At 39.1% G+C, this 16,431-nt stretch overlaps 1 protein-coding gene across 4 annotated transcripts in view; it reads left to right on the top strand.

Annotated features, from left to right (window-relative positions):
- MOB2 (MOB kinase activator 2) overlaps positions 1-16,431 on the top strand; it is a 147,091-nt gene that overhangs the window by 107,453 nt on the left and 23,207 nt on the right. For all 4 annotated transcript variants that reach the window (XM_063117113.1, XM_063117116.1, XM_063117115.1 and 1 more), the window contains one exon: positions 15,707-15,867. In XM_063117113.1, coding sequence (XP_062973183.1) covers positions 15,707-15,867 — 161 coding nt within the window. The remainder of the gene's footprint in view (positions 1-15,706; positions 15,868-16,431) is intronic.

Below are 16,431 nucleotides of genomic sequence, written 5' to 3'. Positions count from 1 at the left end.
GCTCCTTTAGCAGAGATCAGCAAGTGTACATTTGTGTACATTACATTGTGTAACAGAGTGGGCTTGTTCTATATTAACTAACTTTACATAGTATAAAATTTACCCATATGCCATCACCATATTGGACTGGTCTGTGCAAAGAGTTTTTATGTAAATATCTTCAGAAAGTTACCGTTGTCAGATTAACGATAAACAATGTCAGAATAACAATAAACAATAATAAAAAAGATAAAACAAACAGCAAAGGTTAAGTACAATGCAACACATAAAATTAGCAGCAAAATAAAACAGTGCAAAGATATAAAAGCACTAAAAACAGTTCCTGAAATGCGTGGGAGAATAAAAAGGTCTTCACCTGCCTCAAAAAGACCATAACGTAGGTACCAGACAAGCCTCTCAGGGGAGGGCATTCCACATATCACCACTGAAAGGCTCTCTTTTAGCCACCCTCCTTGCCTCCTATGGCAGGGGCGCTTGGAGGAGGGCCTCCGATGGTTACCTTAGAGTCCCGGAAGATAAATCTGGGAGGAGATGCAACTGCAGGTAGGCTGACCCCAAGCTTTTAAAGGTTAAAGCCAGCATTTTGAATTGTGTCTGGAAACAAACCAGCAGCCAGTGTGGATAGGCATAATATTATGATATTGGCCACTCCTAGTTAAACCAACTGCCCTGCTTTGGAATAACTGAAGTTTCTAGATCATTTTCAAAGGCAACCTTGCATATAACACATTAGAATAATCGAAACAGAAAGATGCCAGAGCATGAATAACTGTTTCAAAGCTATCTCTGTCCATGTACGTCATAGCTAGTATAGCAGCCTGAGATGATAAAAGATGCTCTGACCCTCTGAGGCCACTTGAGCCTCTAGTGACATCCCCAAAATACAAACCTATCCTTTAGGGACAAGGAGTAACAAATTTTTCCTTTAGGGAGGAGTGCAATCCTCTCTAGAACAGGATGAACACTACTTAATCAGACAGATGAACCACCCACAACTAGATTATGCTCTGATAAATAGTTATTGCTTAAATATCATTACATCTCAACCTACATACTCGTATTTGTCTGGGAACTTCAAATCTTTGGGCTCAACATCTCTCCTACCAACATTTCCTTTGAACTCTCGTCTCTCCTACAGCCAATAGATTTGTGCACCTGAACTACTAGCAAGTTGCATCTAAAAGTGTTATGATACTTGAAGCGGATTTGTGAACCTTTATTTTATTCATTGCATTTATATTTTGCCTTGGGTTCCTTGGAGGAAAAAAGGCGGGATATAAATGCAGTAATAAATTAGAACTAGAAGATTGGTGCAAAAGTGTTACTGAAAGATAAGGAGATGGCAAAGAAGCTAAGTGAAGATTCTGGACAACTACTTCTGGCTGGGCCAATCCCCCCCTTTCTTTTTCTGGAAGGGCATCTGGTCAAGCAGCAGTGAGGCGATCAAATTCTAGGGCTAACTTGACAAATTAGCAATCATCAGTCTGTTAAGAGTTTTTAACGAACATTTTAAGAGTTTTTAGAAGCTCAAATGTTAAAGTACCTTTTAACAACAATAATGTAACATGTCAGTAAAATCAGCCTCTTTTTGGGAGGATTCTGAGTAGCCAAAGCAATGCCAGTCTTTCCAAAGGGGTCTAGAAAGTTGCATTACTCAATCTAGAATCATTAACATAACGGTCAAACAAATTTGCTGGGAAAGAATCAACATGGCTTCTGCAAGGTGAAGTCCCACAGAATGCTTTGAAAGTGTTGCTGACTAAAAATTTAAAATATATGGAATTTGCTGCCACAACATGGTGGTGATGCTCACTGGCTTAAATAAAGTAAAAAGAGATTAGAGAAATTCATGGAAGGAAGATTTATTAACAGCTATTTATTCTTCTGGTTAGTTTTCTTATCTTATTAGTACAATTTCAAAGTCTGTTCGATGATGATGATTCTGGCAGATGATGATGAAAATATCATGATTAAATGAACAGTTGGAGATGGTTCATCTCCTGAATGACATCGCAAGTTCATTCTGCTTTAGTACTAAAATGGGTCACAACAGAGAGAAACACGTTCTCAGGATGTGAAACATTTTCTCAGGATGTGAGTACTAAAATGACCCCATTATCATCCCATTTTTTTTCATCAAAATTAATCTGAAAACAATTCAGAATAATTGTTTAGTTTGTACCGACCTTCTAATGAAACCTACATCTCTGGATATGTATTATGCTTATATTAAGCAACAAACAATGATAATTATATAGAATTTTCCTCACTAGTGATTTAAACTGTGATTTAAATAATTAAAACTGAGTCCTTCAAAGAAGCAATTTAAATCAGTTTGATTTAAATCAAATCAACCCTGCTTACTTCTGAATACATATGCATAGGACTGTTCTTTCAGTTGTATTAAATACTTAGGGCACTGTTGGTGCCAGAGAATAGGGGGCACAAAATGTGTGTAGCAATATCTTTCACTGGACTATCTTGTGTGTGTGTGTGTGTGTGTGTGTGTGTGAGAGAGAGAGAGAGAGAGAGAGAGAGAGAGAGAGAGAGAGAGAGAGAGAATGCAGAAGCTTTCAAGCTGCATATAATTGAGAACTTTCATGATAGGTTGCTTTGCAACATAAATATTTGCAAGTTTGTGTATTATTATAAATTTGTATATGTTAACTAGCATGTGGGCTGTGTGATAAACTCATCTCTTCAATCAATTGAGGAGACGGTGTAAACCAATGTCTGTATTTTAAATCAATGGAAGCTCCACGGTGCTAGTAACATCACAGTGTTGCATTTTTTAAAATTTATCTGGCTTTTTTGTATTTTTTCTAGCACAAGGCATTCTCCTGGAACAAAGTAATAGATATACCTTTGGAACTGAAAATGTTTCAGCTTGTTCAGCATTGAACATCCTAATAATTTTATTCAGTCTAAACTGAATCAGCATGGACACGGTAGATGCCAAGCCATTTCCCCCCCTGATTTCTATGTTTTTAAACTTTCTCTGTTAAGTGGACTAGAAACCTGGTTCAGCATATGCAGCAAAATAAGGTAGTAGAATGTACTTCAGAAGTGAGAATCACATTTTGAACGCTCTCCCAGATGTAAAAACACCTGCCTGTAAGTAGAAGACTATATCCGGGAAAGCTGAGCTATACCCTTTATCCCTGATGCTATTTGTAGGGAGATTTTATGTGGACAAGCATTCCTACCTGCAGGCTGAAGTAGTACAGTCTGTTTTACCATCTCATTTTGCTGCATGTGTGACTAATCCCCAATACATTGAATAAAAACCATTAGAATTTTAGTGTGGAATCTTGAAAAACAAGTTCATTTGAGCCATTTAAAGCAAGTGCAGCCTGCATTTCTGTGGGGCATTTTTTCCCTTTGTTTTCACAGGACTGCGGTCTTCTGCTGGTCATCCTGTCTTCCCTTACATGCCCATCAATGCCACCTCTCAGTAGAATTAGACTTCAAATCTTGAAATCTGTGTTCCAAGTTTTGAGACTCAAACTTCAAGGACTTTTATTGAGAAGGTCCTTAGTACAGTGCACTTTGCCACAAGAATATATTTGGCACAATAATGGGGCTTCTGACAAGCCGTACTTTGTGTTCATACCAGATGGTTAAGAGCCTTCCTTCACACAGAGAATGCTCAGTGGAGAGGGAAGTATTATGAAATAATATTATGGCACTTGTCGTCCTTAACATGCTTGCCATGCTTGGGCACTGGCTGCTTACAGTTCAGCAGCATCCGGAGCCAAGGCAGAGATTGCCTTTTAAGGCAAAGAACTGCTGTGAGAATATAAAAGAAAAACTTTTCTCGGGCATGCAGGAACCTTCCTTCCTTCCTTCTTTTCCTAAATAAACTGCAAGCAACAGTTTAAAAACAGAACAGAAAATGAAAAATCCTGGCTGTTGTTGAAGCCAATTTTTTTTTTAAAAAAGAAACTTTGCACTGCCTTCCTTTGACTGCCAGTTCACCTATGCTTGCAGCCAGCCCATGACTGGAAAAGATATGCTGGGAAATGAGGTTCTGGGGTCAGGCAGCTTGGCAAAGGAAGGAGTCTTCAGAAATGCTTTGCAAAAGCTTTGGTTGCCTTCCCTTGAGGGTTGCCCCCTCAAGAAAACAAACTAGCTAAAGGAATAGAGAAATAATTACATGTTTGTCTTGCAGAGCCTTCCCCATCCTTGTCCTCTCCAGGTATTTTGGACCCTGACTTCCAGCATTCCTGTCTATTGGCCATGCTAGCTAGGACTGGTGGAAGCTGAAGTCCAAAACATCTGAAGAGCGTCAAGTTGGGGAAGGCTACTATATAGTGCGCGTAGCTTGCAATCGAATCCACTTAGAAGCTAACCTAATAAAATAACCCCTTGCTTTTTTTCTGCTAGTTTTTGTTTTCCCTTCTGCCGAAATACTGAGGATGAAAGCCCCCCCCTTTGTGTGTTTTTTGCATTCTTATACATAGATTTTAATGTGTGAGTTTGTATTTTTAAGGAAGATACATTTTTAAAAAGACAGGGACAGTTTCTGTCAATCAACTGTAGTAACGTGCAAGCAGTTTGTGTAGAAGGCCCTGCATGTCCACCTGTCTGTCTTTTGGTCATGTTCCCCTACTTATATTCCACTTGCATTATATAGTCCTTTCTCCATCCATTCTGGAACCCCACCTCCAAATATATGGCTTAAAATAAAGCCTGCAATTTGGGTACATATATGCAGAACAATCAGCTGGATATTTCCTTGAGTATAATGCTTGCATTTTCTTGACACAGTATTTGAATAATATTTCATGCAGCACAGTTTTTGATGATGGTGGCCTTTTACTATGGAAGAGGAAAAAAGAGAGGCTGGACTGAGGAGGAAAAACCAGCAAATTTTAAGATTCTACAGGGGCAGCTGCAGTGATGGAAGCTAAAAGGGTAGAGGGAAACCATGCATTCTTACTGCTGCCTTGCCAGATTAGAACAATAAAATGGCAGGGGAAATTTTTGAGGATTTTTATTCTCAAAAACTCCATGAAAAGGAATATTTTTATTTATGGATGATGGCTTTACTGGTGAACTGGATTTTGGTTTTTTTTCTGTCTGACTTCTGCTTTCTTAAACATTCTATGTGTGTCTATCTTTATCTGAAAAGGCAAAATAGTGGTCCAAAGGAAATGGAGATCTCAAGTAAGTTATAGTGTGGGGCGGGGGGGGGGAATTCCAGCGAGTTGCAGGTGTGTTTGCCCAACCCTTTATGTTCCACCTCAAATGGTTGTGTATTCAAACTGTAAACCAGTTCATATTACATAGAGCAAAGCAGAGCTTAAAAAGGAATGATTTTCCCTTAATACAAACATTTTTAAAGCAATAGAGCTGTTTTACTAAAAATGTGAGTTAATATTTTATTGCTCCAACTCCGAAGTAGGCAACCTTGTGTTCTCCATATGGTTTGGACTATAACTCCCATAATCCCTGACTGTTTGCTGTACTCACTGGAGCTTATAGGAATTATAGTCCAAAACATCTGGAGGGCAGCAGGTTGCCTATTCCTACTCTAACATCTGAGGCTAAAGAACAGTTTCCTGCAGTCCACAGCTATAGTAATTACTTGGAGTGTTTGTAATGTGCTCTTACAGTAGATGCTAGAGGGGAAATGGCAGCACTGTTGTTTTTTTGGAAAAGTGTGATGGGGAAGTACTTTTTTTTTAGTACTGGCAACTAAAGAAGAGAGCCAAGATAGATGAAGTAAAAAGAAAAGAAAGAATGAGCAGTTAATGAACAGCAGCCTGTGGAAAAGAGACAACTTTAGGAAATTGCATATGTTACCTAGGAGTGGAATGTACTGAGTACATTATTAGAAGAATTATCAAGAGGTCACGTTGGCTGGAGAGACAGAGAGCCTCCTGTTGACTCTGGAACTAAAGAGACCAAGAGTTGGGAGGGGGGGAGGTGTTTACTGAATTTTTAACACCGGTATGAAACAACTAGCCTGATCTCTACTGTAGGTCTCTTAATTGCCAGCTTATTCAACAGTTTCAAAGTAGCTATCAGTTTATTGCTAAATAGCTAGCAATGCTTGTTCATTGATCTTATTTACATTTAACATTGCTTCTTATGCACGTGGGGAAATCGCATACTTGAAGTTATGTGCTGCCCTGTCTCAGTTTCAGGACATATTGCTTTTACTCTGCCCTGTTCACCTCCCACTTTTGTTTCTCGCTTCTGTGGCCTTTCCACTTCAAGACCCTGCAGGCATCCTTAATCTACTGCTTCACTAGCCATGCACTCTGTTAGTTAGGGCTTACATGTGCACAGTGCTGCCTCAACTTTCACTCCCAGCCTCAGATGCATTGGGGCTTCTTTGAGATGCAGTCCAAAACGCCTACTATAAGCTTTACCCTTCTAATTTTCATCACAACTAGGTTGGAAGCTCTGTATTTAGTACCCTTTTCACAAGCATGCCAGAAAATGATACATTCCAAAGGAAGAACAAACTCTTAGCGCTGTCATGTTACACATGTCTAAAAGCTATGAGCTGTTGCCCCTGCGGAGAGGAAGAGGAGCAGGTTTGTCACTTGTTGTCCCCCAAATAGATTGTATTAACCTGTGCTGGTAAATTCTGTAGGCCTCGCTGTAACAGTTTCAGAGAGAACCTTATTTGTCTTGGAGCAAAGGCACCAGATTTGAATATGTAAACAGACAAATTTTGTTGGAGTATTTTCAGGGAACAACTTTGCTTGATAAAGAACCTGGTGTGTGTCCAATGTTGACAAGAAGTTTAAACAGCTGGCTGGTCTGATAGAAACTAATTCTTCAGCCCATTACAAGCGCCTCATTTAATGCAGTCAGCACTGCTATTCCCCCACTCCACCCCAAATATATAGTGTCTTGTGCAGCATTCAGGGGTTGTTTCATAGAATCATAGAATAGTAGAGTTGGAAGGGGCCTATAAGACCATCGAGTCCAACCCCCTGCTCAGTGCAGGAATCCACCCTAAAGCATCCCTGACAGATGGTTGTCCAGCTGCCTCTTGAATGCCTCCAGTGTGGGAGAGCCCACAACCTCCCTAGGTAATTGGTTCCATTGTCATACTGCTCTAACCGTCAGGAAGTTTTTCCTGCTGTCCAGCCGGAATCTGGCTTCCTATAACTTGAGCCCATTATTCTGTGTCCTACACTCTGGGATGATTGAGAAGAGATCCTGGCCTTCCTCTGTGTGACAACCTTTTAAGTATTTGAAGAGTGCTATCATGTCTTCCCTCAACTGCAGTTGTATATTCCTCAATAGGAATTGCAAACCAAAGGCAGAAATGGAACAGTCAAATGCTGCATCATTGATAAAGCTTACATACTCCTCTAAGTTTGGGGCTTTCAGGTAAGAATGTGCTAGTATTATCTTCACAAAAGACCTTCTCATGCTGTTTTGTACTCTCCTCTGCCCCCATTTAATTTATTACTCTAAGGAGGGGGAAAATGGGGAACTGAAATTATTATTATTATTATTATTATTATTATTATTTATTTATTTATTTATTTATTTATTTATTTATATAGCACCATCAATGTACATGGTGCTGTACAGAGTAAAACAGTAAATAGCAAGACTCTGCCGCATAGGCTTACAATCTAATAAAATCATAGTAAAACAATAAGGAGGGGGAGAGAATGCAAGCAGGCACAGGGTAGGGTAAAACTAACAGTATAAAGTCTGCACAACATCAAAGTTTTTAGTTGAGCTTTAAAAGCTGCGATTGAAGTTGTAGTTCTCAAATGTTCTGGAAGAGCGTTCCAGGCGTAAGGGGCAGCAGAAGAAAATGGACGGAGCCGAGCAAGGGAATTAAAATGTTAAACAAGTATCCCTTTGGAATTGAATAGGATTTGCACCTTTAAGGTCTAATGTCCTAGAAAGATGTACTTTCTATTTTCTGCTGTGTCAGTGTTTTTTGTTTTTTATGATGCATTCATCTTACTCACAAAGATTGTGAGGCATACATTCGAGATATTTAAGAAGTACTGTGAACATGGTAAGCTGCATCTTGCTCATCTCAGAACTGATGTCTTTCCACATAACTACCCTCTATTACTTCATGTGTGTATGTCCTTGCAACAAGCCCCTTCCTTGTGGGTCCTCGGCCCTGGTTCTCACTATATATGAAGGTTTCTCACTTGTTTACTTGCCTAAAATGTTTATATGTTTTGTTGGTGTACAATATAAAACCAGTACAATAAAACACAAAAACAAAGATAAAAACATCTGATAAAACCTTAAAACAGACTAAAAATTGCACCGTTAATCAGTTGCAATCTGTTAAAATGCTTAGGTAAATTTAAAAAAAGAAGATTTTGCCTGTTGCCTACATGATGGCAATGTTGGTGCCAGGCAAACATCTTCTGTGAGGACATTCCATAATTGGTGGGAGGGGGGGGGCATTGCCAACAAAGATCTCCCTTTGTAGGTAATCTGTGGAGAAGGACCTCACTGCGAAGCCAGATTCCATGTGTTAATTGGAGTCTGGAAGCAGTATTCCTTTTAACTGTCCTCTTCAATTCAGTGAATTTGGGCTCTAGTAATTACAGTAAAAGTCCTTGATGGTTATATGCTTGCTTCAATAAATTAAATAACTAAAATGTGATGTTACCAAATGTCTTCTACTGTGAGCTCAGATTTTTATTTGTATTTAATTTTGTCAGTAATGATGATTTCAGAACGACCCTAAAATCCCAGTACCAAACATTAAGGACCTTTACATTTTAAAAAATATTTTAACATTATTATTTTCAAACTTCTCAAGTTCATGACATTTACCTCAATGGCAAGGATCTAAATATATGATATGTACTGATTGCAACAATGTGCATAGCTGAAGCTTCATTTGTTCTCTGTAGCTGCCCCTGTTGCCAAAGGGACAAGCCATTTTTTACCTGAAAAATGTCTTGCCTCTTCAGTAGTAGAAGATCCTTCAGAGATCAAAGCTTCAACTCTGAATGTGATTCTCTTATACCGTATTTCTTCGATTGTAAGACGCCATCGATTGTAAGACGCACACTAATTTCAGTACCACCAACAGAAAAAAAACACCCTAAGACACACCCGCGACTCTAACACGCACCCCATTTTTAGAGATGTTTATATGGGGAAAAAAGTGTGTCTTAGAATCGAAGAAATAGGGTAAGTACAACTCACATCTTTATATCCTGGACAAGATAAATGAGGAAAATAGTTTTTAAGCTGGCTTTTTCAATAGCCTGAGGGCAGTTCTTAAAAATTGTACTGACCGGAGCACAACACCCACAAGTAGTGCATCAACATGAACCACGTGGCTCAGTGGTAAAGTATATAGTTTGTATCCAAGGCTCAGTCCCTGAAATCTCCAGGTAAGGCAAGAAATCCTGCCTGAAATCCTGGAGAGTCGCTGCCAGACAGTGTCAAAATATTGTTCTAGACCAGTGGTTCTCAAACTTCCTAATGCCGCGACCCTTTAATACAGTTCCTCATGTTGTGGTGACCCCCAACCATAAAATTATTTTCGTTCTTCTCTACACGATCCATTGTCATGGGATGGTTTGCTAATGAAAATAATACATAACAATAGCTTTAATAATACAAAAGATGATACATGACATAGTTCAGTCAATACAGTTTCCTAAGACCATCGGAAATATGTATTTTCCGATGGTCTTAGGCGACCCCTGTGAAAGGGTCGTTCGACCCCCAAAGGGGTCCCGACCCAAAGGTTGAGAACCACTGTTCTAGACGGACCACTGATCTAACTCAGTATAAGGCAGTTTCCTTTGTTTCTACGCTCCATGCCTCAACATCCCAGTTTGTCTTTAAAACATGTTAGTGCAAGGATTTCATTAACCTGGAGAAACCAGCCTTAAGACACTTAGAGTTGAACTTCATGACTTTGAGATCTTTTTGAGTCATTATGCTGCCTGATTGACATGGTTGTTTTTCCTACTTATTTACCTGAACAGAAATGGACTATCTCTATACTGTTGTATATAACCTGACATTTATGGCATTCCAACATACATTGTGCTGAAATTCATTACTTTTGTCTAAGACTAATTACCAGTTTGATGGAACAGGTTATGGATTTGCAGAACCCTTACTACCATAGCCCTCTATCTTGGTGCTTCCTTAAGCATTGCATTTATCCTATAGCACACAGTTTAAGTGTATGTTTCTTCTACCCCTTCTCTTCTTCTCCTAAATAGGTCTGCAGCTTAGAGGAAATAAGGGAAGCAGATAGAGAACAGGGCTAATCTCAGCAGGCTTGGTTTATTGTTTCATTCCCTCGCCAGCTCCAGCTATCCAGTATAGAAAATAATAAATTCAGCAGTGTAGATATAATCATTTCCCCCAGAAGACCACACATTAAAATGTAAACATCTCTTATAATATGGCTGAAAAAGTTCATGATCTTCAAGAACTGACAAAAAAGAGTGGAACAGAGGACAAGAAGCTTGGCATGGAATCATAGTCTGATTTTCTCAGATGAGCTTCCAGGAAAATAACAAGCGTACTTGGTACTTGAACTGCAGTTTGATATTTACATGCATTCCAAAGGGGCAACAGAATGACCAAAACCAAAGTTACAAGATAGGAGACACTTTAGAACTATGGCATGTGAAACAAGACCATATATTATGTTTTATACGCAGCAGTGACTATCTGAAATAAAGAACATCTCTCAGGATAATAAAGGACATCTGGCAACCCTAGAAGTGATAGTAAACGGGAATAGAATCTATAACTTTGCATTGTTGTGTCTCTGGACTTTAACAAGGTTGTGATTTATGTGACCAGGCTTGTGAGACTCCTGTTAACCGTCTCAGATAGGTCAACCTCTTTGTTATGTATGTCTATGGATGGTTTGGCTAATGATGAATAAAGCTATATTTATCAGGATTAGTTGCCTTTTAAAAATTAAAAAAAAACATTTTAATAACCTTTATCTCCACCATAGTGGAGCAGTTGATCCTCAGAGCAATTCATTCTAGTGCACTTGATTTGGGTGAAGTACTCATATTAGAGTTGGATAGTGCTTACATTTCTGGTGCCTTGTTTAGGCATTGATACACTTTGCAGAAATCTAAACTTTAGAAATATATACCTGGGCAAAATCTTCTAGCTATTTATTTGTGTTCAATTTCTGTGGTCTGCAAGAGTTCAAATAGTTCTAATTATATATCTAAGGATGCTTCCAGACGCTCCCTCATCCATTGAATTTTATGGGGTGGCATTGCTGCTGAGAGAATGTTGTTTTCTTCCATCTTTTTTTTCTTTCTTTCCAGAAAAAAAAACAGTTAAGGAGAGAAAGATGTGAACATAGCTATATTGCTTTTTGATTTGGGAACACTAGGAGTTCTCCGCCTGAAAGCCCCCTATGTATTCACAAGGCCTTCCCTATTGATTAACAAGGGCAGCTTCACACTTGATGCTTTGTACTTGGATATGTGAAGGGAATGTCTATATAAAATAGCAGGGTTTTCCTTACATGGAAATGGCCCACCAATCTTCCCTTTGTTGTTTCTATGTATTACAACAGAATTATTCATTATAAATTATAAAGGTCTATTTATACATGCTCGAGCCTTTCACTATTGATAGCTTACATGCGTATCTTTTGCACCTTGATATCTGCATCAAAGTATAAAATATCAAGCCCTAAGTTTCCATCTCAGAAACTGTACCAGGTGTTTTGTGGCATTGGCCACAAAACTTAATCTCAAGAAGCTTTGTGATGCTTTTTAGTGCTCAGCTTAGTAGTGGGAGAAGTACTGGTGTTGGATGTTTTGGAGAGGACATTTGGGTCTAAGTATGAATTATAAGTGCCTGAGAACCTCTCTAAGAGCTAGTTGGGGCTGCTAGATGGAAGAACTTTGGACATAAGATCAGAGCTAGGAATGCTTGAAGATGTTATGAATTCTGATACAAACTGATCTGACCCATATCTTCCAGACTAATATGTGCATCAGAACATAGTTACTTTCTAGCTTTTGCTCTTCCCACGCCTTCAGATGCAGTTGTTGGCTCAAATATATCAAAATACATTTTTAAAATCATGATTTGCGGGGAAATAGGTTTTAAAGTAGGTATTTAAATTTGAATTTTTGTATGGATTTTTGTAAATAAATGAATAATAGATTAATGTAGAAACAGGATGGAACAGACTTATGATTGAATGCCTGTAGATGTGATGCATGATTGGAGATAGACTGATTTTCCTGTCCTTAATCAGAGTTGAGACTTGCTGGGAAGTCATTGAGATGGTTCGCATGTAACGAGAAGCCACCATGGAGGAATTTCCCCACAGGATTTCTTGTGATGGTGGTGCCAGCCATTTTGAATATTCAAGCTGCAACCAGGGGTATGCTGGGTTTGCCATAGCTACATGCAAAGTTGGTGAGATTGGGGTGCTTGACTAGCCACCCAGAACCCATGGGCTGTTTGAGGGTTGTGGGTGGCTTGTCATTGGACTTGCACATAACAACAACCTACAGCATGCACTTGCCATGGCTTGAATATTCAAAATAGCAGTTGCTGCCACAACAACAAAAAACTACAGGGAGATTTCCCCACGGTGGCTTCCCGTTACATGCAAACCGGATTACTATCTGTCAGGTTCAGTCTTCCATTATAACACAAGACTAACAAGATTAAAGTTATAAACCGGCCTTGAAGTTGGCCACTTGTCTGGGGTAAGTTGCAGTTTGGTCCAGGGAAGTAACTTGCCAAACTCAGTGCTTGGTGATAGGCTTATCAGTAGAATTTTGTGGGGTGATAAGTACAAAAATATTAATAATGAAACTAATAGGAAGCACTTGGCACATTAACTGTACTTATACTCCTCCTATAGAGTGAGGTTCCTGATGGACACTGATGTTATAAACTAGTGTGTGGAAAGCCATTTAGAAGCAGCAAAACATTTGCAAATGTTAACATTTTGCTTAGTGACCTCTGTACAGTCTCCCCATTCTTCTGGCTTTCTTTACTGCCCTTCCCTCCACTTTTTCCTCTGTAGGATGATTTGTGCCTGTGACATTTGCATTAACTGTGGTTTGGTGTAGTTTCCCCGCCCCCGCCCCCAAAGTAATCTTTGCTTGAAGAACTGCCTGAAGAATTGGTTTGCATTCGTGTTTTCACTGGCTAACATAACTGAGGTTTATTTCCTCAGAGATTGTAAAGAGATGCAATCTGACTTTGAGCAACAAAGAAAAAAAAACTTGCATTCCTCAAGCTGGAGGTTAACTGACATTTCAGCATCATAAAGTAGGCTTTCATTTGCCTCTGTAAGTCATATGTCCAAGTTTATATGCTTCTAGTGGAAGGATTTTAAATTAGTCAGGCCCTGGTTAAAACAATATTTTGTGATGCAGAGCGTATCTAGATGTGACAGGGTGTCTTGTGAATAATTTTATTGCGTATGCCTTGTTTCTCTTTGCCCAGCACATTCCCTGCTCGAAACAAATGTTCCTATGGTATCGAGATTCAGCAGAATTGGAAAGTAGCTACAGGGCTATAAACTGCCGTCCAACCACTGAATTCAAAATATTGGGTGATCAGAAAATGTAATCACACTACTGCTCCATAAAACATACTTTCTGCCCTTTCGGAAGCTTTTCTTCCAAAGGTCTGGAAATCTCGAACGGGGTCTTCAGGAATTTTAATTAGTGTATTTTGCATTTCCTTTGAAGGTACTTGTCTGATATAACATGGGAAGTGCTGTTTGTGGAGAGCTACACTTGAGAGAGAGAGAGAGAGAGAGAGAGAGAGAGTGAATGAATGAATGAATGCTATGGAGTGGTTGACAGGCAGAAAACCAATAGTTCAATGGAAGTAAATTGTATGCATCCACAAGGAGAAGGCTTTAATAGTGACACCCAAGAAACCTTGTTTTTATTCATTTATTTATATTTAAAGCCCTTCTTTGCTTCCTTGCATATCTGCCTGGTTGGTGGGTTGCTTACCTCATGACTGCTTTTTGGCTTCTTGACAGGCTACCATGACCCCTTAATCCTCTTCCCTTCCTTCCCATGGATGGTTGCTCTTGCCTAATGGGGCACAACCCATAAATTCTCCATCTCTTCTTAGAATTGGAAAAAGCTTTCCAGTATAAATAAATAAGCACATAAAAAATAAAATGAAATATTAAACAGACTCATTTTTTTTAAAAAAAAATGGTATTTGTTTTACACAATGAGCAGCAAACTAGTACCAATTAAGTATAACCTCATATTTATATCCTGACTGCGGACAATTGCCTGAAAAGAATAATAGAATTGGAAGGGATCCCAAATGCCATCTAGTTTCCTGCTGATGTAGGAAATCAACTACTACACCATTGTCCTCAGCATGTGGCATCATGCTTCTCCTTGCTCTATTTTTCAAGTAATTTCAGTTTTGGCAATCCTTGCTTTTAGATTGATTTATCCTAAATGCTGTTTGTCTACTTTGCTGTACCCCAAATTATTTTCTATACATTTGGCCGAGAGAGGAGCAGGGGAGTTAAAGTCTCCCTGAACAGCACTGGCCTGTTTGTCTGCAGCACTTCGGGGGCTTCCTTGTATTTCTCTTTGGAATGAGACAACCTCAAGGTAGTTTGCTTTTATGGCTAGCTTGAGGCAAAGTGCATAGTTTCAGCTGGATTTGTGCTGTTTATTGATAGGATAAACTGGTTCCATGATTGGAGTTTGGCATTCCTGGAGGAGGAAGAGGTCAAGCAAGGTTGTTTCAAATTATTACAATTGGGCTGCCCAGAGAAATAGAAATTTAAACAGTGTTTACCATAAGTGCGTGACTTTCCATGTTCCTTTTGGCTGAGCATTATCAGGTGTTTGAATCATGACTCAGCTTAAATGGGGACCAAAAGAATGCCCAGGGCATGGTCACAGGAAGACAGGATGGAACTCTCTGGAGGAAAGACAGGATACAAATAAAAAGTTTAGTAGGTAGAAACCTACTTCATCATATGCAAATAATGCAAAATATTGTAGCAATAGCCAGAAATATAAGAGTGGTAAAATATACTTTAGCTTCATGTGTTCGTCCCCACCTACTCCACTCCCGAATTGGCCTTAATGGTTGCTTCTTTAAGTAGACAGATCTTGCAAATGCATTTTGTATATAATATATAATGAACAAACAGATACAAGATCACTGGGATTGAGCTTTTGATGTCCCTAGGGACCATCCAGAGTTTACCTTCATTAGAGCTTTCACAGCAGCTTGTTACTCTTATGACTGGTACTGAGATGCCCTGGGCATTTTACATCCTACCTTTCCCCATTACAGTCCAGAATGCTGCCTTTGTGATTCATTGGATTCATATATGGTTTTAAATATTTTAAGCTGCAATCTTCTAAAGTGGACATCTGTGGTATATAGAAGGCAGTGTTAATCAATCATCTAGCAGAAGGGGGGTTGAATAAAGCAGGTTGCTGCATAGCCAGTTTTCATGATCTGTTTGTCAGGGAAATGGCAGGGATGCAAAAGCATTTGCAGACCATGTGCAACCAGCGAGGAAGCATAAACTTTTTCTTTGGTTGTTGTTAGAAGCCCTGTAAGGCCCATGCTTACAGCAGGTCCCCCCTTGTTGATAAAGGAAATTGAATTATGTAGCTTAAAATAAAATACTCAAGGTCCATGCATGGAGTGAGTTTACAGCATCTATATCTCAAACGATAATTCATGGCATTGTTTCCTTTTTGTTTTGCAGGAAATCCAAGGGAAAACCAAACGGTAAAAAGCCTGTACCTGAAGAAAAGAAACTCTATCTAGAGCCGGAATATACAAAGTCCAGGATTACTGACTTTGAATTCAAAGAGTTAGTCATGTTGCCACGTGAAATAGACCTTAATGAGTGGCTAGCTAGCAATAGTAAGTACTTACATTTATAACAACTGAACACTTCTCCTTGCTGGTTTTCATGCTTGTAGATTTTCTTAATTAAAAGGAATTGATAAAGGGCAGGTTGTTGCATTTGGGTACTGCGTTCAGCAAGGCTAAAATTTCCCCTTTCACTTTGACATTTACAAAGCATGTTAGGTATTCTAGAGATCATCAGGGACACCTTCAGTTTGCTTTGGAAAAGGTTTCTAAAAGCTGATGACTAGGTCCTGATTGTAACTTGGGCAGTGGACTAAATTCTGAAATAGAACCTTAATTGTCTTTTTAAAAATATACATCTGGCCAATGTGAGAAGACATAGTGTTATGACTGGGGTCTCCAACATGGTGCTCGCAGGCACAAATGTGCCTGTAATAACCCCTCTTGGCATCTATTAGGCTTCCTGCCCATCTTGAACTTTAGTTTGTTTCTTAAGTGAATTTCTGCCCTCCAGTGCCATCTTTATTTGGGTTCAAAAGAATGGGTTTTGTGTTTTCGAGCTCAAACCCCACCTCTGGGAAAGATACTGTTATTTTAGTCTCACCAGTTTGCCTT

The sequence above is a fragment of the Elgaria multicarinata genome, chromosome 2 (assembly GCF_023053635.1).
Source record: "Elgaria multicarinata webbii isolate HBS135686 ecotype San Diego chromosome 2, rElgMul1.1.pri, whole genome shotgun sequence".
Taxonomy (NCBI): Eukaryota; Metazoa; Chordata; class Lepidosauria; order Squamata; family Anguidae; genus Elgaria; species Elgaria multicarinata.
This window is presented reverse-complemented; position numbering and strand designations above follow the sequence as displayed.